Raw genomic sequence first — 23,604 nt, forward strand, 5'->3', positions numbered from 1 at the left:
CAACCACCCCAAACCAAAAAACCCCAAACAAAACAAAACACACTCCCCCCACCCCCACCCCCATAGTTGTAATCTGAGCCTTTTTTCTTTTGAAAACAATCCCCCTCAAAACAAATTTCAAGATCTACTTTTGTTACTTTTGGCCTTTTCTGTTTATCTTCAGTTAGCTTGGCTGATCTGTTTTTCTTTTTTTCTCCTTCGTCTTCTCTGTTCCCTCCTAATATCCAAAGCACAAACTGTATCAGTGCTGTGGCAAAGGGTGGGTTGCACCTTCTCCACAGCATTCAGATATTTTCTTCATGGCTCTCCGTGTGAAGTCCACCTTCCCCCTTTCTTTCTTGAGAGCCGTGTACTCGTAGGCCTTCAGCTTGCTGTAATAGTCTGAGAATTTGTTGTAGAGAATGGAGATGGGCATGCCGTTCAGGATTATTCCAAACGCAATGCAGAGGAAAGCAAAGAGGCGGCCAAGGTGTGTTTCTGGACACATGTCTCCGTATCCTACTGTAGAGATGCTGACCTACAGGCAAACCAACATTGAGCTTATTAGCTGAGAAGAAACAGACAAACAGATGTGTTCAGGGACAATTTTAAAGTTAGCTTTTTTGCATTTTGCATCATAAATCTGAAATACTCTCTGCTGCCTTTTTTTCTGTACCTTCCATCTTATGCAAAAATCCCTAATTAAAAAAAATCCCTCTCATGCAGTAAAGACAGACAACAGTGCAGTTTGACACCGTTCAGGAGGGTCTTTAAAAGCTTTTGTCCTGCAGAGGGAATTTCCAAACAAGTTCCACACCAGCCTATCCAGAAGGTGGGTTTGCTCGGCTGCAGTGAGTGGATAGAGATGGCTCCCTGACCACACAAACACAGTGATAAGTGCAGCCCTGCTCCCTCATTGTGTCACTTGGAACAGATGCCCTGTCTCTAAATCCAATGCGCTTATAAAACTGGTATTTTGGGACTTATTCCGTGGGTTGTATTTTGAGTATTATCTTTGTCATATATATTTTTGGAACTAATGAAAAACACAGGAAAAGATTCAGCTAATTGTGAAATACATTTTTATAATGTTTGCGCTGTAGGAAGAAGTGACCCAGGACTTTGAAGCTTCTAGATAAAATCCCCTTCAATGGTTACATACCTACAAGGAGCTGCGGAAAAAACAAAGATCTTTCTCTGTTACCTGGAAGTTTTTGCTCACAGTGTATGCTCACAACATATATATTTATAGTGCTAAATTGTTTGATCTTCCTTCTCAGCTGTATGTCAGAGATTCCAGAAATAAGGTGTATGTGTGCCTTCAGTAGGGAATATTCCTGTTTGGTTTAGTGACAGGTACACAGGTTGGAAATTTTTGCTGAATTCCCCTTTGAAGAAGGGTTTGGGAGTTGTTTAAAATGTTGGTTTGGGTGTGGGTTTTTTTTATTTTGTTTTGTTTTGGTTTGGATTTTTGTGGGAGTGATAGTATTTAGTATATCTGCTTTATATGAATCTATACATTTTGCCATCACATTGTCTGCATAGTTGCACAAATTTTTTCTTCTCACCCATCAGCATTTTCTCTTTTTAGCCTATGGATATATGAAGGAACTGTGTTTTATATGGACCTGGTACTCTACCAGGCACTGCAATACTTTCTTTGGAAAATTTAGTTTCAGAAATTCATGGATGTTTGCTTATGGGGATGCTACCAATTAATTATGCACTCCCAAACAGTCAGCATAAAATAACTCCTCATTTATGTACTTCCACGGCACACATCTGGATTGTTTATAATTTTTACATTTAGTAAATATAACTTATTTTTTCTCTGGCAGGTAAAACTTGCAGACTTCTGCCGTCAGGCACTTCCTAGTCTGTGCAAGGGATCTTTTTCAGCCAGTGGATTTTACTGAATTTGTTTTCACAGTATCTCAACACACTGTGTGTATTTGTGAAACAATAACCTAGAACTTTGGCAGAAATAAACCACAGGCAGTAGGACTTTCACTGTAATACCCTTGTGGCTTTAGCACTGAAATAAGTCTTTGGAAGGTCATGGTGTGCAGCCTGCTATCCTCTAACATGCTAAATAAAATGTTATTTCAAATGAAGAAAGCATTAGGGTACATGAGACAGCACTGGGTAAGCACATTTGTAGGATGCACCTGGTGCTTCCTGTGGAATAAAATGGATTAGTCACTTGGTTTAGTGGAAATTAAGTCACTGGATTTGAATGATAATACAGGATAAATATCTCCAAAAATAAATACTGAGATGAAGGCAAGATGTTTATCTCTACCAGCCAGGACAAAACCATTATCCTGTGATAAGGTTCTGTTCCACTGGCATAGTCTTCTACATCTCCTGTGACAGTTTGGGAGGGACAGTTCTCCTGTGTGTAAGACCATGAATGCTGTTGGGTTTTAATGAAATTTGAATGATCTTCATTTTCACTCTTAAAGAATGACTAGGCTTTAAAAAGAGTTTTATGCCTTGGAATTGCAGCATACATGCTACAGCTCCTTTTTTGGAGACACTTGCTTAGCTAAATAGGCCTTTTTCATGTACTCATATAGGTTTCTTGAAAGTATCTAAATGATTATGGTGTCACCAGCTTGCAGAAATGAACCCTAAAGATTTTGCATATATCCTGCATGTTCAGAAAGAAAAATACAAGGCTCATGTCCTTATTCTAGTAAAGTATGAAGCATGAATTTTGTCATAACCTGTGTATATCACTTAAAGATGACCTGTGAAGGTTACAGGAGCCTTTCCTTTATTCACTGATTTTTCCCTCCCTCCCCTGACCCAGCTTAAAGAATATTCAGCACATGTACATATGCACGTACATGTATAAATGTCTATGTGTGTCTTTAGGGCCAGTTTTTCTGCCACACACTGAATCACTACAAACATATGTATGGGAAACCACCACATCTCATCAGCCGCTGCTGAAACAGAAGTGAAGGCCATGGGCTCCCAGGGCTGCTGGCCAGAAGTGACCTTGGATGGGTTGGGGTTGCTGTCCTGTGGGCCCCATATGCAGCTCTGTGCATCCAGTGCCTATGCTGGTCAACCAGCCTGAGACTGAGCCTCTGACTCCTTTCCAGTCCATTTGCATGGGCTTCCTTCCCCAGAAAAGCGACTGGGACATAGCCAGCCCCACAGCTAGGTCCAGGGGTCAGAAGTGCTCCTTTTTGGCCCTACCATAGACATGGATTATGGAGGCCAGCATTGGCTGCTGCAAAATGAAATGTATATGATGACAGACTAGAACAAGCCTTAGAGTTTGGACAGCCAAGGTACAGGCTCTTTGCCTTCTCTCAGCACCTGCAATGTCAGGCTACCATCTGATTTGATCCAGGCTGCTGTAGATACATACACCTGCTGCAGCGTAACAGAGCTGTTGTTTTCCAGTCCTGAAATGCTACAGGCAGGGATCAACTTCCCCCTCTCTGCAATGCCCTTGATAAAACCACACCCCTCCCTGCCAAAACACTGCTGTAAAAATGATAATTGTGAAACTGCCATACTTGTGCATGAAGATTATCTGTTAAGCATTTACTTAGAGCCTGCAGCTCCCTTTCCATTGTCTGCTAGTCTTGATAAATGCCTAAGTGTTTCTTTTGTCTTCACAGCCCACCTTGAAGGATATACCTATCAATTTGATCTCACAATAGTTTGAGAAGTATTGGTTAGCCTTCTATAAGTGAATGTATGTCCATCCTTGGGTGTTATTGCAATCTAAGTCTGCAGCTGAACTGCTTCCCTAACCCTTTAGAGGTGAATTCTGAGTTTGGGATGCCGGAACAGTTCTACCAGGACGTTGCCAGAGCCAGGAGGCATTTAAGCAAGGTGGAGGACTTTAAACTTTCACAGCTCTGTGTTCCTGGCTAAATCTTCATGCCCCTGAAAGATGTGAACCCAGCAGCCTGGAAAGTGCTGCTTCAAAAAACAACCCTCCACGTAACACAGTATAGTACAGGTCAGTGATCGTTCAGACCTCTCGAGGAGACGTGCCCAAATGCCTTAGAGCACTAACCCACTGGCAGTCTCTAGAAATGAGGTCATTCTGTCTTCATTTCTGAGGCTTGTCAGCTGAAACTCAGCCAGTTACCCTCACTCCAAGTGCTTGGGGTGGGACTAAAATCACACTCTTTCTGGCAGAGATTCCAAAAAGAGATTCAAGGTGACATTAACCAGCTCACAGTACTGACTGATGTGGGATTCAAACCAGTGACCTAGATGTAGAAGGCAGTTTATCCCATTATCAACCCCTTGAGCCATTCTGCTTCTTTTTGTATTTATTCCTCTGCAAGTCTGGCATGGTATAAATAACCATCAATGTTTTGTGTGTGTGCAGACATGTGCCTTAGACATGTCATCCAAGGAACAGAACACAATCTCTTGTGTAAAACAACTGTTGGTCTTAATGCAATTTTAATGGCCAGAGCTCTGGGAAAGCTTTGGCTTTCCAAGTCAGAGTGACCAGACTGTAGTTAATAAACTATATCTTATCTTCTTGCAGTTGTATGATGGCTCACAGTAGACCTCCAAAAAGAACAACAATGAAAATCCTGTGCCCACCTACAACCAGCTAGCCTGATGGAAGCTTTTTATTTTTGCCTTTTTTTTTTTTTTGGCAACACTAACAATGGGATTAAACGGAGATATGCTTTTCTTTCCTGTCTCTTTGCTCACTTCTTCTTTAAAAGTGCAAGTACTGTCTGCATTTGGTTGGGCAGGAATTTCAACACTCTCTCCCTGATTAAGCCTTAACTTAAGCTCACAACAGAGGTGAATGAGTGCATGTGTGTGTGTGTGCGTGCGTGAGTGCATATGTCCTGTAAGCTCAGAATTCCGAGCAGATGTTCACTGATCTGAGCCTGCTGTTTCCAAGACTGTCAGCGACTCTAGCAAGGAAGGGGGGGAGAAAGGGGGGGGGGGGGTCGGCTAACCCACCAGGGGGGAAGGGTTTACTTACGGCAGCCCACCACCAAGCATGGGGGATGCTGGTGAAGTTGGTACTGGAGACATCATGCTCCACTGTGTAGACCATGGCAGAGAAGGCGAAGATGCCCATGGCAATGAAGAGCAAAAGGCAGCCCACCTGTTGGTAGCACTGGCGCAAGGTAAAGCCGAAGGCACGCAGTCCTGTGGAGTGGCGGGCCAGCTTGAGGATGCGGAAGATGCGCATGAGGCGCATGATGCGAAGCACTTGTCCTACCTTGCCCACCCGTCCCACCTTCTCGATATCGTGCTCGTGCTGAGAGCCCCGACCTCGGGGCTGGTCATCATCAGCAAAGCATTCGAGCAGCAGCTGCAGATAGAGGGGCAGGATGGCAATGAGGTCTACTGCGTTGAGTGCGCTGCTGGCAAAGCGGCGCAGGTCTGGGGTAGAGACCAAGCGTAGCAGGTACTCCAGTGTGAAGAATGCGATGCACAGGGTCTCGATGTGCTCCAAGACGGGCCGGCTCTCCCCGCTCTTCTGGTCTACCTGCTGCATCTCCTCCACTGTGTTGAGGGCCAGGGCCACCACAGAGATGAGCACGAAAAAGCTGGAGGCCACTGCCATCACCTTGGCGGTGACAGAGGAGAAGGGCTTCTCCATGAGGTTCCACAGGCGCCAGCGCTGGGGACCATAGTAGCGCATGTGGTGGAACAGCTGCTCGTTCTCCTGAGCCTCTGCCTGGGAGCGCAGCTCGCGCTGGACCTTCAGCTGCTCACTCAGCTCGTCACGGCGCTCTTCGAAGCAGATGCGGCAACAGCGAGGTGTGTATTTGAGCCGCACGCCCCAATAGCTCAGCTCCTCCAGGAAGCTACGGGGGCACAGCTCGTCCCGCACACGCAGCACCCCTGAGGCATAGAAGTTGTACACCAGCTGGAAGACGGCCGGGTCCCGGTCAAAGAAATACTCATCTACCTGGGCAGCGTAGTCATCGCACAGGCCCAGCTGGCAGCGACGGTCGGTGGAGGTAGCCAGGCGGCCCAGGCGGGTCTTGGGATAGATGGCCACTGCCTGGTAGGTGAGGTGGTAGCTTTGGCCGCCGACGTTGATGTTCAACACGGGTGAAGTGGAAGTCGTGGCCCGGGCTCCGGAGGAAAGGGCAGGGGAGCAAGGAATGGATGACGAGGCCTTGTTTTCTCCCTCAAATGTGTCTCCGCTTGGCCATTTTCCTTGTTCTTTCTCTTCCTCTTCCTCATCTTCATCATCCACATAATAGTTGTAATTCCCCTCAGGTCCCAGGAGCAGTAAGGGCTGGGAGTTCAATGGAGCTGTAGCAGAAAAGCCACTCTGCTTGTCTACACGCGTGCCTTCATTATCCTTCCCCTTGTTGGGCTGCAGGAGGACATTTGGTGCTTCCCTCCCTCTACTTCTATGTTTTAGGAAAGGAAACTGTCGCTGCATGTTAAACTGCAACATACTATTTTTCCTTACTCTTCTCCCTTCTTTATATTCACCCAATCAAGGAATTAACACCAGTCCTTTCCAACACTAAAAAGGCTGACAATCCTGTTTTCTTCTCTCTTTATCTCAGTAGTATCACACACAGCAGCGGTTCTGCATTTTTCTCCCTGCCAGCCACCACTCCAGTTGTGAAAGCTCCGTGTGGCATACAGACACATGAAGACTGCTGCTGACCGTTTTAATCTTGCTGACAGGGAAGATCTGAGTGCTTAGAGAAGGGGATTTAAGGGCTATTATCCTGTTCCAGCCTCATCTCCCTCAGGCTGTGACGTGAATGATTATGGATCCATAAATCTATGAAAAATCAGTAGGGGAAAAAAACCCTAAAGTTTTATTGCTAATAAACCCCATACCTTTTCCTAATTCAAGTATACATGGATTAAGAATAATCTCAAAATGAAAATGTATGAGGGGCAGAGGGGAGAGAGAGAGAGAGAGAACATTACAGATTTCTTTCATCCCCATCAGTATAGCATGTCTTTGTTTTCCTTAATGAAAATAATGAATAATTGATAAGCAGATAATAGGAAGGAATTCACTACAGTAGTTCTTAAAATGTTTTCAAAGGTGAGCAACTAGAAGTCATCCCTTTTTATTCCCAGTTAGAATACCTCCATCTGGTTAAGGGCTGAGGAAAGTTGCAGTCTGTGCCTGAAGCTTTGGCTGTGCTCTGGGAACACAAGTCTAGTGCTCTGGACACAGTGGAAGTGAGGGGCAGGGGTGTGAAGGGGTTTTTCAGCATGCTACTTCACTTCAAACTCTTAAAGAGCTGCTGAGAAACACAATAAAGCCAGTCTTGTTTCTCTTGCAGGGCATGTTTAATAGTATAAAGCCACACTAAGTACCTAGCAGGACAGGAGAGATGCTTTCTCTTTCAATTGATGGAGGTTTCATCCTCAGCTCTGGTTGAGCTGGCGCAAGCATCTCCAGTAACAACGAGCCAGGTTACTTCCCCTTGTCACTGGGAGCACTTCAACTGAGCTAGAGCTCCTGTAAAGCAGAGGATACACACGATAAAGGGATGGCTCCTTCTGCATGCTCTTAGCCCCCGAGTTACAGCTTCTTAACGCCAGCTTGTTATTCTGGCTCTATCCAGGCTGGTGCAGGAAGGGACAAGGCTCTAGAAAAATGCAGCTTTGGTAACACCCTTGCTGGTCTGGAAGGCCTTCCATCTGCAATCCTGTAATCTGCCTTCCACTCACAGCTCCCTACCCTTCCACACAAGCTGCTGGGACACTGTATCCCAGAGCCCCTGCAGCAGCATTTTCCTTTGTTGTCCTCAATGTCCTGCTCTTGTGCCATTAATCTCATGGCCTTGCACCTGCGAACTCCAATACTGTTGTTTTGGCAGTGTCCCACGTGAAGCAATTGCTGTTGCAGTGAGAATCACCCCTTCTTTTTCCTCTTTTCCCTACCCTGGTTGTAGCTTTTGTATTTACTAGCTCTTGACAAACAGGAAGACATCACAGCTGAGCATTTTTCAATACTTTTGTTCTCAGGCTGCATCCTAATGGGTGCATCACACTGAATAGTTCAAGGTTTCTTCAGGTCACACTGTTTAAGGTCCGGATTATTGGCAATTCATATTTAGCTGTGCTTGAAAGTGTTTTGCTTCATGAATTTGTCTCCACTGCCCGTTCTCTTTCTTGATGCAAAAAAGGCAAGGCCCTTATTGATAGGGATTGTCAGTGCCTTATTATGGATACCAATCTGCTTTGCAGTTTGCTTTGAACATTAAAGCATGCCATGGCGAGTCCTTTGTTAGCAACCTTAATGCAAATTAATGTCCAATTTCAAGGCTGTTTCTTTCTTATAAGCAAACTAATTCAGACATAAGAAAAAAAAAAAAAGTCTGCAGTGCTATCATTTTACCACTGAAAATTCTTGAATGTTTCTTAATCAAGATTCAGGCTAGACTATAACCATATTCCTCTTGCCAGCCTCCACTGTAGCATTTCATTTTGCTTTTTGTCAGTCTCCCTGGTCTCACTTCTGAGAAGTATCCAGTAGGGCTCATTGCTCACTACTCAAGACATTGTTTCTCATACCATACTGCAGTAGCAGGAGCTTCTACAGGGTGAACTTCATGACTGTCAGATGCCAAGACCTCATGCACCCAGACTAAGATCTTAGACATCACTACTAAGCAGAGCAAGAAAGATCGCTAGCTTCGCTTCTGCTCAGACAAATTGCTTTGACCTAGATATTCTTGGGAATGTAGCTCTCAGGCACCTGGTACGCTCTGCTCAAACTTGCCTCTAACTGACAAAATAGGTAAAATAAAATTGCGTTATTTATGTTTTTTACTTCGGAGTAAGACTTTGTTCTGAGCTGCTAGACTCAGCCTAGATAGATAAGAAAATGAAGTGACCAGAAAATACTGTTACCCCTGCTTATTTTTTTCATTATCTACCTTATTCAGTATGCTGCTTATCTTTGTGAGTGTCATTAATAAGAATTGCATAACATCTCCTTGTATGGGGAAGAGCAGACTTCGGGCTGCTAAAGGAGCTAGTTAGTAAGGTCCCCTGGGAATCTACTTTTGAAGATATTGAGGTCCATGAATACTGGTCACTTTTTAAGAGCCATCTCTTAAGAGCTTAGGAGCAGGCAATTCCAAAGTGTTGCAAGTCAAGCAAGCGGGGCAGAAGGCTGGCTTGGATGAACAGGGATCTTCTAGAATTTAGGCAGAAAAGGAAAGTGTATGGACATCGGAAACAAGGACTGACAACACGGGAGGATGACAGAGATGCAGTTCATCACTGTAGGGAGAAAATTTGTGTGGCCAAAGCTTGATTAGAGTTCAAGCTGACCAGCACTATGAAGGACACCAAAAAGGGCTCTTTTAGATATGTTAACAGCAAGAGGAGAATCAGAGATAACATTGGTCCATTACTTGATGAGGTCGGTCACCTCACAAATAGGGATGTAGACAAAGCAGAGAAGTTTAATGCCTTCTTTGCCTCTGTCTTCAACACTGATGATGGGCCCTGGGACTCCTGGAGCCCTGTGTTGGAAGACTATGACTGGGGGAATGGTAAAGTCCCAGCCAATCCTGAACTTGTTCAAGAGTTGCTGCTCCAGATAGATGCATATAAGTCTACAGGGCCTGATGGGATTCATCCCAGGGTCCTGATAGAGCCGACTGATGTTATCGTGGGACATCTCTGCATTATTTTTCAATGGTCTTGGGAGTCTGGAGAGGTCCCAGTCAACTGGAAGCTGGCAAATGTTGGTCCCAATTTTCAGGAAGGGTAAGAGGGAAGACCCTGGTAATTACAGGCCTGTCAGTCTCACTTCAGTGCCTGGTAAAATTACGGAGAAGGTTATTCTGGGAGTTATTGAAAAACACTTGAGAGATAGTGCAGTCATTGGTCATAGCCAGCATGGGTTCATGAGAGAAACGTCCTGTCTAACTAACTTAATTTCCTTTTATGGCAAGGTCACACATCTAGTTGACCAAGGGAAGCTGGTAGAGGTGGTGTTTTTTTATTTTAGCAGAGCTTTTGATACTAACTATCACAGTATCCTTCTAGACAAAACGTCCAACATACAGCTAGACAAGTCCATAATAAGATGGGTGAGCAACTGGCTGACGGATCTGGCTCAAAGATACGTAGTACATATGGTCACATCAGGCTGGCAGCCAGTTACCAGTGGGGTTCCCTAGGGCTTGATTTTAGGGCCAGTGCTCTTTAATGTTTTTATAAATGATCCAGATGCAGGAATCAAATGTACATTAAGTACATTTGCTGATGATACTAAACTAGGAGGAGCTGTGGACTCCCTTGAGGGTAGAGAGGCCTTACAGAGAGATCTAGATAGACTAGAGAGCTGGGCAATCACCAGCCATATGAAATTTAACAAGACCAAGTGCAAGATTCTGCACCTGGTGTGGGGTAATCCTGGTTGTATGTACAAGCTGGAGGATGAGAGGCTGGAGAGCAGCCCTGTGGAAAGAGATCTGGGGATTTGGGTTGATGGCAAGTTGAACATGAGTCACCAGTGTGCCCCGGCAGCCAAAAGGGCCAACCGTGTCCTGGGGTGCATTGAGCACAGCATCGCTAGCCGTTTGAGGGAGGTGATTGTCCCACTCGACACTGCGCTGGTGCAGCCCCACCTCAAGTACTGTGGGCAGTTTTGGGTGCCTCAGTATAAGAAACTGTTAGAGCGTGACTAAAGGAGGGCACCCAAGATGGTGAAAGGTCTCAAGGGCAAGACTTAGGAGGAGCGGCTGAGGTCACTTGGTTTGCTCAGCCTGGAGAAGAGAAGGCTGAGGGGTGACCCCATCGCAGCCTACAGCTTCCTCACAGTGGGCAACGGAGGGGCAAAAAAGAGGTGCTGATCTCCTCTTTCTGGTGACCAGAGATAGGATGCAAGGAGACAGAATGAAGCTGCATCAGGGGAAGTTTAGACTGGGCATTAGGAAAAGGTTCTTCACTGAGAGGGTGGTCCACCACTGGAACAGGCTCCCCAGGGAAATGGTCACAGCACCAAGCCTGTCAGAGTTCAGGACCACCTGGAAAACGCTCTTAGTCATATAGTTTAGTTTTAGGTAGTCCTGCGAGGAGCAGGGAGTTGGACTCGATGATCCTTATGGGTCCCTTCCACCTTGAGATATTCTATCATTCTGTGATTCTATGATTCTATAGGTAGAGGAAGAAACGTGAAAACCTGGCAGTCAGTAACAGTGGAGAATGCTGTCCAATCAACCAGACAGTGCTCTGGATACTGGCTTCCTGAGAACAGCATTTTCACAAGAGAAAACTATAATTAAAATGGAAAGGGTTATCAGAAGATGTGTCTTTGCAAGTCTTCATCTTAAAGAGTGCTGACTTTTCCCAGAATAGGGGACTGTATAACTGCAATGCTTTTTTCACTGAGCAAATCAGCTTCAGAGCTGAGTATGCTTGCTTTGTCTTGGTTTAAAAAAATGAGAACTTTTTAATTAAAATTACCTTAAAGAATTTATATGTCTCCGTAAAGCCACAGTGGATTACTTCCTACCTCACTAGTGGAACTGTTCATAGATTAGTAGTTTTTTAAGGTCAGGAAAGGCCTGTAAGATCATCTATTCTGACCTACTTGAACAATGACCCTAGAACTTCACTCAGTAATTCTGCCATTGTGCTAAAAAGTGTGGCTCAAACTTTACTACTTTAACATCTTAGAGACTTGAAATAACATGCTTAGCTATCCATAGGGAATTGCACTGAAAAATTACATGGGGGTTTGTTTCAAAGGGTCCAGCCAGGCTCTTTCATTAACATTCAGTGACCTCTCAAGCTATGTTGACAATGCAAAATACTGCTAATGGTGATTATTAATAATGTAATAATTATGAATGTCCTGTTTATCATATTAGGGTGCTCAAAAAGCATAATAGGGCTGAAGGTAGACAGACTGGCTGCATTGTCTGCTAAAACTGTGAGGGGTGACTCAGGGAGCAGGAGAATTAAAATTCTGTTCTGTCTGCCTCTCCACACACCTTTTCTTTATAAAGAGTGACTGTCGAAAAAAAAGAAGGAAAAAAACCAAAACCAACTGAGCTAGAGCTGTGCCAAAATACCAGATCTACTCAGAGTTGAAGCAACCTTCAGTCTACCCAGCCCAGTTAGTTAAGCTCAAATGCAAGCAGCAGTGAGCAAGAGGATCCTTCCTGCTCTGTGATTTCAGGCACCTTTGCACCCTACCACCTTGGCAAACTTTCTCAGCCCTCAGAGTGCCATGCTGCTGCCAAACAAATGTTTCCCTGCTTGTTGCTTTCTCTACTTCTGGTTTGGGTTTTTTTTCCACTTGCCAACCCTGCTGCTGCAGCCACCCAGAGGGTGCTTAGAAAGGGCAGACTGAGTGGGAAGAGAGGATGATTGAGGGGTGGACTAATCAGCATCACCCAGCCACTCGTGTCTCTTCCTGCTCACATGTTACAGTGGAGCTTGTGTGCCTTTGCAATCCCCTGCCTCCACACATCAGTGTTGCCTGCACCTACAAGGAAAGAGAACACAAAGAGAGCCAGCTCCAGATGTAGGCAAGAGGCAAAGGGACAAACTGCAAAACCTGACTGGGGTTAAGTTGGCAGCTTGGTACCTGAGCAGTTAGGCTGTGTCAACCAGGGCACTAGCGGTGATGCATGTCCAAGGGGTGTACCTGATGGCTGCAGCAACGTACCTGGGCCCAGGGACCTAGAACAAGCTACGTGAGCTATCATCGCTGCCTGTGTATCAGTGTGTCCTTGTTGGTACCTTTTTCCACCTCTGCCACTCCATGCTATCTCTTCTCTCTTCCAGTGAACTTCTGCTGATTGTTGTAAACTGCAGCTTTTTAAACAGATAAACCCACAATGTTTACTGTAGCTGGTCCCTAGATGCTTTTGCAGGGAAATATCCCTGTCGTGATGTCACCTAAAAGCATACTTAGGCAGAATTACCTGTAAGGAACACAGTGGGAGCTAGTCAGCCAAAGTCCAGAGCAACTTACCCAGCTCATAAACCTATATCATGTGATGTGCATTGGCATCTGTGTATGTACCAGCTCTTACTAGGCACTAAGCACATTCAAGTTATGATTCTGGCTATAAAGCTGAAAACTCTCTGAATTCTGCTGTAAACTGCATGTTTGAAATATCAGAAGACTACAAGGAGTATTGTTATACAGAAGGTGTTGAAGAACAGCAGAATAAAACCATTCTTTTGATAAATATGAAAGGATTATAACTAGCAGGGGGTAGGAAGAGCTCAAATCTCTGGGCAGCAACAATAAGTGATATTGTAATGGATGGATGCTTGTTCTACTAAATCTTGAGCCCAACCATGTGTTGTTTGAGGGGTATGGTTTGGCTAAGATCTTGCAATGAACTGTGAGACAGAAAGCCAGCAAATATTGATTCACTATTTTGAAGAAGCCATGGTGTAATGAGATGAAAGGAGGCATAGGAGACAAGTAGAGAATCAGACAGAGAAAGCAAGCCCCAGTTTTCGCTGTGTTTTGACTCTATGCACAATTCAAGAAGTTTAGACCATGCAGCCCCTGAGAGGTAAAAAGAGACCAAGACCCAAGATCCTGGATTGTGATACAGCAGCCACTACTTGAAAGAAGAAAGAGAACGGCCTTCAGAAGAAGACATGCACAAGCAAGCTAGCTTTTCTCTGGAATCCCAGCAAGCGGCAAGCCAGCCTTTGTGTAGGCATGAACAGCAGTAAGAGAGTAGGGCTAGTAGTCTGTGAAGGCAGTGGGTCACCTCAGACACATACACATCTGTGTGAGAATGTGTAATAATGAGGAGAGAGTTACCATAGTGAATCAAAGGCTGCCAGTGACAAGATACATGGGCATAAAGCACCCTTACACTTAGGAAAAGAAAACAGGAATTGCCCCTCTGCATACCAGCTATCTCCCAACCCATGCAAGAGCTAGCTAGTCCCACAGTGGGCTGGAGAGAGATAACACAGAAAACATGGTAGCATAAACAGTAGATAGGATGAAACCATATTGCAGAGAGGCTCCCCAAATAGTCTTGGGTGTACTTTTTATGATCTGAACACACATGAGCCTGAGGGTGCAGACATGGTCAGAGTTACCAAGGTACATGAGCTTCACTCAGCCCTCTTGTATTGCAAGCTTAAATAAATTCAATGCCTTGTGTTTGCTACATGCTATGGATATGGACAAAGAGACCACAGTTCTGCTTACATGGAATGACTTGCTAAACTGGGGGGATCTGCCCATGAGCCTGAGTCTTAATACGCTCAACAGTGATACCTGTGATGTTCAGCAGGCTACATATCCAGAAATAGCTATGTGTCAGGTGGCTCATGTGAGTAGAAAAACTGTGGGGAAATATATCTAGCACGTGCTTCAGCAAGTCAATGCGTTACAGCAGCAAACACACATATGAAAAAGAGACGCACAAAAAAAGAACAGTACCATATTCCTCTAGCTTAATGAGTTCATAACCCTTTTTTACAGGTGGGATGATGAAGAACAAGAAGTGATTTAACCTGACAAGCAGTGGAAGAATTAACCAGTATTTTCGGTATTGCATATTGCTGGGCTTTCCACTGGGCCTTTCTTACTGTATGCAGTGGCTCATTCATAAATATTAACAGCTCTTCAGACACAGGCAGCTGGTCCTAACCCTGCAGTGACCACAAACAAACATTAAAAAGCACACAACAGCAGCAGCAAGAACACATTTTACTTAATGAGTGGGAATTAGTATCAGCTATATGTAGAGTAGCTGGAAATATGCTGAGACCAAACCATGACAGTAACACACCTCTAAGGGTGTGGGAGAGATGGCCTGTGCAATTGACAGGCTTTATGTTTTCTGAGCACCACACCTTTATGGGAAAAAGCACTTTTCTTGCTGACAGAGTTCAGCTGCCAGTTCACATCCATTGTAGTATTTTTTTTCCATGGTTCCTTCTTCTTGTTTCCTTGTGTGTGACTGCCCCTCCCGAGCCTTTCCTACCCCAGCACTCCGAGCAATAGTAAATTAGCACAGCTCACCTGTCTTCTGAACCTTTGCTTGCTGCTTTGCAGCTGAATTACCCTCACAAGCAGATCTCATGCTATGCTACATCCCAAATTTGAAAAAACAGCCTGTTATCTGCCACATCTATAGGGGATGAAGATATACCTTCTCCACCTCAGTGTACTCACAGGCATATCCAGCTTCACACCAGAGCCCAAGCATTACCTTTGAGGAGGGGAGGAGGGGTGCCATACTCCTTGAAGTGAATTTTCTGGCCCCATACTTGTAAATCCATAATCCATATTGGATTTTCTAAGGCTGTGCTGTTGTGAAATTTTGTTTGCTTCATGCATATGCATGTCACACCCCTCCCTGTCAGTTTGGGACTGCAGCTGCATGGCCTCTGCTTTTCTGATGTTTATTTCTAGAGCTGGTTCTTGCTTCCTTCTCTGCCTACATTGTATCTCCATTGTACTTGCTTGATCCTGCCTGTCTGCCTGCTCCACAGCAGCAGTTCTTTCTATAAAATCAGTGACACCAGCACTCTTCAGTTTTGAGACAGCTGTATATATACCTCATGAAGACTTTCCTATCCACTGCACGCTGCAGGCCTCATGTCTTAGTTTCATTATGAGAGTTTAATATGTTAGTGTGAAGTTCACAGTGTGCTGCTTTTAGCATACAAATTGAAATATTTGCTGCAAAATTAGTAGAGTTTCCTTACACAGAAGAAAGATTGGTTAAAAATAAACAAGCTACTCCTGGGACTTTTCAGAGGAAATTAGATAACTTTGTGGAAGAAAATACAGTGGAAGAAAATACTTCATTCCTTACTGAGATGCTTCATTCAGACCTAATTGTGATTTTAAATTCCAAGAGATATTATCCAAACACAAACATAGATTTATAACAGAGCTTTCTATCTAGAAAGTTGCATACGAAAGAACCACCAGTTCAGGGTGAGAGAAAGCTTTTGCAGCCTGGATTTTAGCCAGATTTTGTGTGTGTGTGTGTGTGTGTGTGTGTGTGTGTTTGTACACACACATATTTATGCATATGCATGGAAATCTGTCAGCAAGATTGCTAACCTTATCTCAACCATGTGCCATTTGTAAATCACTTTAATACAGTGAGCTTGTCAGGCATTTCATGAATATAGAGTTGAGTGGTTTTAACAGGTTATCTTTTATTCTCCCTCTTTCACCACACACTGCACAGTACTGGCTTGATTTACCGGCTAAACTTTTCTAGAGGAGAAGAATTTAGTTTCCAACTCTGTACTCCTCTGCTCGATGCAATGCAATACTCCAAACTTCTTTTTCTTTGGTGTTCTCAGAAATTGTCATTTGGAGAGTAAACAAGACAGAGAAAATATTTTTTGCTGATATTGCCTCTGAAGAAATAATGAATATACCTTTGAAAATCTTCCTTTGATTTTGAATTCTGGCAAAAAAAGAGGTTCTTCCCTTCTGTTCCCCTACCCTCAAAAGCTGGCAAGAGAAATAAACAGGTAGAGCTCCGTGACTGTGGAAGGTTTTTGAATGTGACAGAGTACCAAGAGTCTGTTTAACCTAACCACTACCTTTGTCGAATTCTATTTAGAAAATCATCCTGAAAAATGGTTCTTTTAGAAAATACACAGTGTTCTGCTGTTTTAAAAACAGGTCATGAATTCCTGTTTAGCAACTATGAATGCTAATTTTGCTATAATGACAGGTTAATTGCATGATGCTTTATGTCAAACTGGAGTTGCCATGTGATCTAAGACCTCTGTACACAGGACAATTATTTTCAGATTTGCTTGGAAGACAGTATTTAGCAAATATTCTGCAGAAACACCATGTCATCACTATTGTGGATAACTGTGGATTAGATCACTGAATCCACAGTTGAGGGAAAAACAAAATTCAGTGTAGCTACTTGGGGAGAGTTTCTCAATCTTTTTTTCATCAAAGACTGGTGTTTGTCCTAGTTGTTCTTTGTGCCTGTTTAGAGACAGAAACCTCAATAAGAACCATGCTGCAGTGGTCCCCTTACACCTCTCCATGGGCAGCATCTCCAAAGAACAGCTTTTACAGCCACAGGCAAAAGTCGATACAGTGCCTCACTGTACCAAAACTGACTTCTGCTCAGTGATAGTGTCTCAGCCTGCTCCTCTCTTACTTGTCTGGGCTTGGTTTCCTACTGTCATGGTTTAATCCCAGCCGGCAACTAAGCACCACACAGCCCCTTGCTCACTCCCCCCCGGTGGAATGGGGGAGAGAATTGGAAGAGTAAAAGTGAGAAAATTCATGGGTTAAGATAAAGACAGTTTAGTAGGAAAAGCAAAAGCCGTGTGCCCAAGCAAAGCAAAACAAGGAATTCATTCACTAGTTACCATCAGCAGGCAGGTGTCAAAACCAGCACACCTGCATACCCCTATGCACTGTTTGTGTGAGGTGAGATATTGGTATTGCAATGGCATTGCAGCAGTTTACTTCAGCCTATGATCATGCTTAATGCTTTTGAAGCACTAAAGTCTCTTTCTCATTCCCACAAGGAACTAGTAGCTCAAACATTATGTTAACCTCAAGGTTCAGGAAAATGTTCAGAGGAGAGAGAAGAGATGCTTGGGACTTTTTATTCTTCACTGTGATTTTGATTCTGTTTTGTTACTACTGAAAATCAGTCCATACTGACATCAGGATGGCATAACATCTAAAAAATACAGCTGCTACCTGTGAAACTGGAGTTCTGTGAGAGTTCTTCAGACTTACCACATCAGCCTGATGTATACTGCTTCACTGTGACAGGGGATTGCAGAAATAAAGGACCTAGGTAGTTTAAAAGCGCTTATCAGCAGACTTGCAGTTTACCTCTGTAAGTAGCCTTAGGAAAGTAAAAGATAATAAAGAAAGGTGATTCACTGTAACACTAATATGATCACTAGTGACTTCAGGAAGTCAGAAGAAAGCGTCAGGCATGGGAGAGCTTTTCCTTGCTGCAAGTGCAAGTAAGAGGCACCGGTGGCGAGATGTGGTTGCCTGGATTAGGTGGGCTTCGTTGCAGCTCATACTGGGGTTGCTGAAGCTAGGGTTCAAAATGGAAGAGCTGGTGAGGATGGTTTAACACTAAGCTGGAATGAGGAAAGGAAGGAAGGAAATAAAGAAAAAGCTTCCCAGAACAAGCTGGCGTGGGGTGGCCTGAGGCAGCAAAAAGGAGAATGAGAAATGCAGCTGGGGAAGTATACAGTTCATTCACAAATGAGGGAGATTTGGGAGAAAGAAGCCAGACATAACTAACTGATAGTAGCTAAAGTAGGAGCTTGGCAGTGTAGCAAACAGCGATTTGCCTAAGTTGTCAGCACTCCTGTTTGAGCTGCAAAGCAAAGAAAAAGTATAATTATGCTGCATGTTAAATTTTTGATGTGTGCTTTGGTGATGCTTACAGGACCAAGGGCCTGGAGTTAATGGCCAGGAGGTCCCTTCTAGCACAATACTTGGCTTATGATTATTCAGTCATTTGTGATGGAACAGGCACTTTGCAGAACATGTGTGCGTGGTATTTTCCTGCTTTGGAGACCATCTGGTCCAATGTCCTGTTGCTCAGTGATTTCCATAATATGTACAAACCAGCTTTCTTTCTCAGTAACTTGCTAAAATCTTCTGCTAGGACAAGTGGGTCCTGAAGACAGTTCTCTCACCATTCTGCTTCATTAACTGTATTGTTATGTCTTACTTCATTAACTGTCCTCCATCCAATGTTTTACTTTGTTACCAGCTTAATTCTCCACTGGCTCATCAGTGTAGTTCCTATGTGTTGCATATGGCTCATCACTGCAAAACTTGGGTTTGTGGGGTCAAGGTGTTCAGTAATCTGCCAAGCATAATTTAGCTATCAAAAGTGTGGGATGCCAAGCTTCAGGTAATTGTAGAGGGAGCTAAGTCTGAAGGAGCAATGGTAGGGAGCAGAGGCTGCAGATCGGAAGGACCAGAGAAAGCAGGGAAAGAAGGAAACCTGAGGTAAACCAACACACGCAGTCACAAAGGTGTATTCATCTTTAATGATTTAGTGGGGAGCCAGGCAGGGAGGGCAACAGGGGAAGATCATAACGAATCACATTAAGACACAGGAGAGTGATAAAGAGGGTGTTTAAGCACAGCACTCTTTTCCTTACACTTTCCCTTGTTTGCTGAAAGAGGAAATGATCCATTTTGTGATTCTTTGCTACTCAACAGTATAAAGACAACAAGTTGCATGCCGGATTTTAGCTACTCCTTGGGACAGTGTAAGCAAGCATATCACCACTAACACAAACATCACCACAAATGGCAGCTTTAATATCTTTGAAGTAGAGAACAAAACCAGAGGAGAAACCTTCTTGGATTGCTCTCTTTCCTGGCTGAAAGCAGTAAGGAAGCCTAGACCTGGTGACAAGAAACTGCTCAGTCTCTGTGCACCGGGGGCACAGCAGTGGAAGGCAGCAGGCAGTACAGGAGTGATAGGTTTCAGCCAAGGCATACTGACGGACCGAACACTGAAGAACAAGGAAGATGATGAGGAAGCACCAAAACCCATCCTTGCCAAAGCACTCCAGGAAATAAAAAAAGCAATGTGGTTCATCCATAATTAATTAAGATTGGAGTTTACAGCAAGAGGTGAGGTAAGTAATGCACACATGGGAGAAGGCTTACAGTGGGAGTGAAACAGTTGTGATCCCTATGATAAGCAGTAGCCACAGCTCATCAGTTGCCTCACATTTCCTGGGACTGTGGTGGGGTTTGTAGGCCTTGGGAAGAAAGCTTAATTTTAAAAGGATGGGAGAGGTTTAAAGAGAAAGTAGCTCTTTGGACGGTTTTCCTGGTCTTTTTTTTCTGAACCTTAGCAGAGGTGGCTTTCAGAGCTATTATTCCCTGTTCTGGCTCTTCCTCCATGTCTCCCCATTGAGATGAACCAGTGTGTTCACACAGAGTCTGCTGGAGACAGGATAATGCATGGTAGTCATAAAGCATCACAGGGCAGCTCTAGGCTTGCCACACGTGTGCTGGAGTGACATGCTTGACTTCGAATAAAACATTTTTCTTAGAATTAGATCACCATTTGACACTGTTGGTTGAGGGTCTGGCAGTTCAGATGTTCCCACTATTTTGCCACTGTGATGGGTTGACCCTGGCTGGACGCCAGGTGCCCACCAAAGCCGTTCTATCACTCCCCCATCCTCAGCTGGACAGGGGAGAGAAAAAATATAACAAAAAGCTTGTGGGTCGAGATGAGGACAGGAGAGAACATTCACCAATTACCGTCATGGGCAAAACAGACTCAATTTGGGGAAAATTAACTCAATTTATTACCAGTCAACCAGTGTAGTGTAATGAGAATTAAAACCAAATCTCAGAACACCTTCCCTCCACCCCTGCCTTCTTCCCGGGCACAACTTCACTCCTGGATTCTCTACCTACCCTCACCCCAGCGGCGCAGGGGGATGGGTAATGGGCTTTACAGTCAGTTCATCACATGTTATTTCTGCCGCTTCATCCTCTTCAGGGACAGGACTCATCACACTCTTCCCCTGCTCCAGCGTGGGGTCCCACCCACAGGAGATAGTCCTCCACGAACTTCTCCAACATGGGCCCTTCCTACGGGCTGCAGTTCTTCACGAACTGCTCCAGCATGGGTCCTTTCCACGGTGTGCAGTCCTTCAGGAGCACACTGCTCCAGCGTGGGTCCCCTGGGGTCACAAGTCCTGACAGAAAACCCGCTCCAACGTGGGCTCCTCTCTCCACAGATCTGCAGGTCCTGCCAGGAGCCTGCTCCAGGGCGGGGTTCCCACGGGGTCACAGCCTCCTTCAGGACCCACCTGCTCCACCGTGGGGTCCTCCATGGGCTGCAGGTGGATATCTGCTCCACCGTGGACCTCTCTGGACTGCAGGGGGACAGCCTGCCTCACCATGGTCTTCCCCACGGGCTGCAGGGGAATCTCTGCTCTGGCACCTGGAGCACCTCCTCCCCCTCCTTCTGCACTGACCTGGGTGTCTGCAGGGTTGTTTCTCTTACATGTTCTCACTCCTCTCTCCGGCGGCTATTTCTCACTGTCCCAACTTTTTTTTCCTTCTTAAAAATGTTATCACAGAGGCGTTACCACTATCGCTGATAGGCTCGGTCTTGGCCGGTGGCGGGTCCATCTTAGACCCGGCTGGTATGGGCTCTCTCGAACACAGGGGAAGCTTCCAGCAGCTTCTTACAGAAGCCACCCCTGTAACCCCCCCCGCTACCAAAACCTTGCCACACAAAACCATTACAGCCACATGCTCGTGTTCTTGCTCCTGTCTATCACTGGTGGTCACAGCCTCTCCTGAAGCCTGTGATGCTCCATTACAAACAGTGACTTGCATAGCTTTGGGGGCACATAAATTACCCCTTGGCTACCCTGGAGATTAGGAGGGGACCTGGGCATAAATTACAGCGTCCTGGCTTGCCATTTTCCTTGTGGTCAGAGTTATGAACTGCAGTTTGTTTTGTTTTGCCATGAACTATGCTTTAAGCTAAATCTTGATCTTAAATGAACGCAGCAATACAGCTCTAGCTCAGGGATTCCTTGCACTTTCTTTTTTTTTATTCTTTTTTTCTGCTTTTTTTTTCTTTACAGATATGAGCAATTCAATACCCATCCTAGGCTGGCATAAGTCCAGAGGGACTAAACTATAAAGATCTCAGAAAAGACATTACAGCCAATTTGGTAAGTGAAGGAGCATACAAGGAATACCATTTACTTGACTGCAGCCTAATTTATAAATTAAAGAAACACACACACAATACATTTAACAACGGATGGCATAAATCAGTCCGCTTAATTTAAGTGTCCAAGTTACAAGGCACTAGAGAGGGAGTTAAGACTGTCAGGGCCTGTGGGCTGAGCAGGGGGGGACCGGGCTCCTCAGCTGCACCACCACCTCCATCTCCCTCCAGCAGCAATGGTGTGGGACCTGCAGCCTTCTGCTCCCCAGGGAGCAACACCATCATGGCCCCAACCCACACCTTGCCTAGACTGCCACTCTCGGGTGTCTCTGGGAGGCTGGCACCAAGTTTGGGTGGCTGTCTCTGTATCCCTGAGTATCCCTCAGGGTGGGCAGGGGTAACTCGGTCCCTAACCCAGGGTGCAAGGGGAGGAGCAGCAGCATAAGCCAGCTTAGCATGAGGGGAACATGCTAACTAATTTAGGTGCTGTGCTAGGTAGTAATGGAAAGCAAGTGGGTTAGACCGCTCCCTGAGCCCCAGCTGAATTTTAAGCACATAGAGTCCATCCTTGATTTGATTTAGGCAAGCTAAAGCTGTGCCCCCCTACACAGCTGTGGTATCAGAAGCAAGTCTTCTGCAAGCTTGATCCTCTGTCCAAATAAACCAATGTAAATTAATATGATATTGCGTGTACTAGAAGGGAATGCAGCTTTAGCTGCAGCTCAAACAAGCTATACTGATGGAGAATCTGGAATGGTGGATTTTTGGTTCATTTAAGATGAATTGATGCCTTGATACTCAGAGAGTGTAAGATTAGTAATAGATGTTAATAGGTCACTGACAGACAAATCCCTTTTTAGCCTTTTGTCTATGCAAGCTCCCAGTGGAGTTCCACCTTAAAACCCAACAATAACAAAAAAATCCAGTGGAGGAAGGATTTAAGGATTCAGCATTGCATGTTGTCTCTAGTTTGAAGTGAGTACTACGCATTCAGACTGCAGATGCAGCACCCTGGGGGCTGTAGAAGTTACGTGCATGAGCAATGCAAACAGGATCCGATGGCTCATACATGCTGATAATGATGACTGACAAACCAAGAGGTGCTTTTGTGGTTTTATTCCTGTTGTTGTGACTGGACGCCATGGTGATTCAAGGCATAAATAGGCAAATGGTTTAGATGGATAGAAACATTGGCTCTTCATGGCATAAAATGTCAGTTCAGGTGAAGAATTCTCTGCACTTCAGCATAATGCTTGCACAGCACGTTTATCTACCTGTGAGATCAAAATCTTATTTTTAATGAACCAGACTTGGTCTCCTGAGGAGGAGCAATATCTCATGGTTTTTAAAGCACTTCCAGCGACAACACCATGATGTCAGAACCCCAATATATTTTAGGAGGGAGGGAGCTCCTAATAAGAGCCTTGAAAGAGAAAATCTCCCTCAGAGTAGTTTAGAACTGCAAGGTTTGGGGATTTTCTGACAGAATCTCAGCAAAGTGCTAGATAGAAATATTACACTTGTCATTTTTCATCAGTAATGCCCTATAGGGAAATTCCATTTATCAAGCCAGTTCACAGGAGAGTTTATGTCCTGTCTAATGAACTGAAAAAAAGAATTTGTTTCTGTATTTTAATTTGTTATGTTAGCTGTAAAGTTAAATTGTATTAATTGTTTACTGTGTTTCTGAGAGCTGGAGTACCTTAGGTAATTAATCACCCTGGAATTATTGCTGCTCTCTGTGTGATAAGTGTAATATTTAGTATGTTGATGAGACCAGACACAGCCTCGCTCCCTGCCTTAGCGAATTCAGCAAGATGGTTAAAAAACAAGACCTTGCAGTTTCCCCAGCTGCGAGTGGCATGTGAAAACACAAGTGTAAATGTGGATAGGTAGGAAACAGCCAGCTTTGGACATGACTTGGCACGGCTGAGTTGTGGGGCCGGTCTTGGCGATGCAGCTGAGC

The 23,604-nt window shown here is 44.7% G+C and overlaps 1 protein-coding gene across 1 annotated transcript; it reads right to left on the minus strand.

Moving 5' to 3' along the window:
• Positions 1 to 241: 241 nt before the first annotated feature.
• KCNV2 (potassium channel, subfamily V, member 2) lies at positions 242 to 6,575 on the minus strand. The gene is made up of 2 exons (XM_010582864.1): positions 4,967 to 6,575; positions 242 to 517 (listed from the first exon to the last, which is right to left on the minus strand). The coding sequence occupies exons 1-2, from the start codon at positions 6,404 to 6,406 to the stop codon at positions 242 to 244; spliced, it is 1,716 nt and encodes a 571-aa protein (XP_010581166.1). The 5' UTR covers positions 6,407 to 6,575.
• Positions 6,576 to 23,604: the final 17,029 nt, after the last annotated feature.

Source organism: Haliaeetus leucocephalus, unplaced genomic scaffold, assembly GCF_000737465.1.
Source record: "Haliaeetus leucocephalus isolate CR32 unplaced genomic scaffold, Haliaeetus_leucocephalus-4.0 Scaffold849, whole genome shotgun sequence".
In the NCBI taxonomy this organism is placed as follows: domain Eukaryota; kingdom Metazoa; phylum Chordata; class Aves; order Accipitriformes; family Accipitridae; genus Haliaeetus; species Haliaeetus leucocephalus.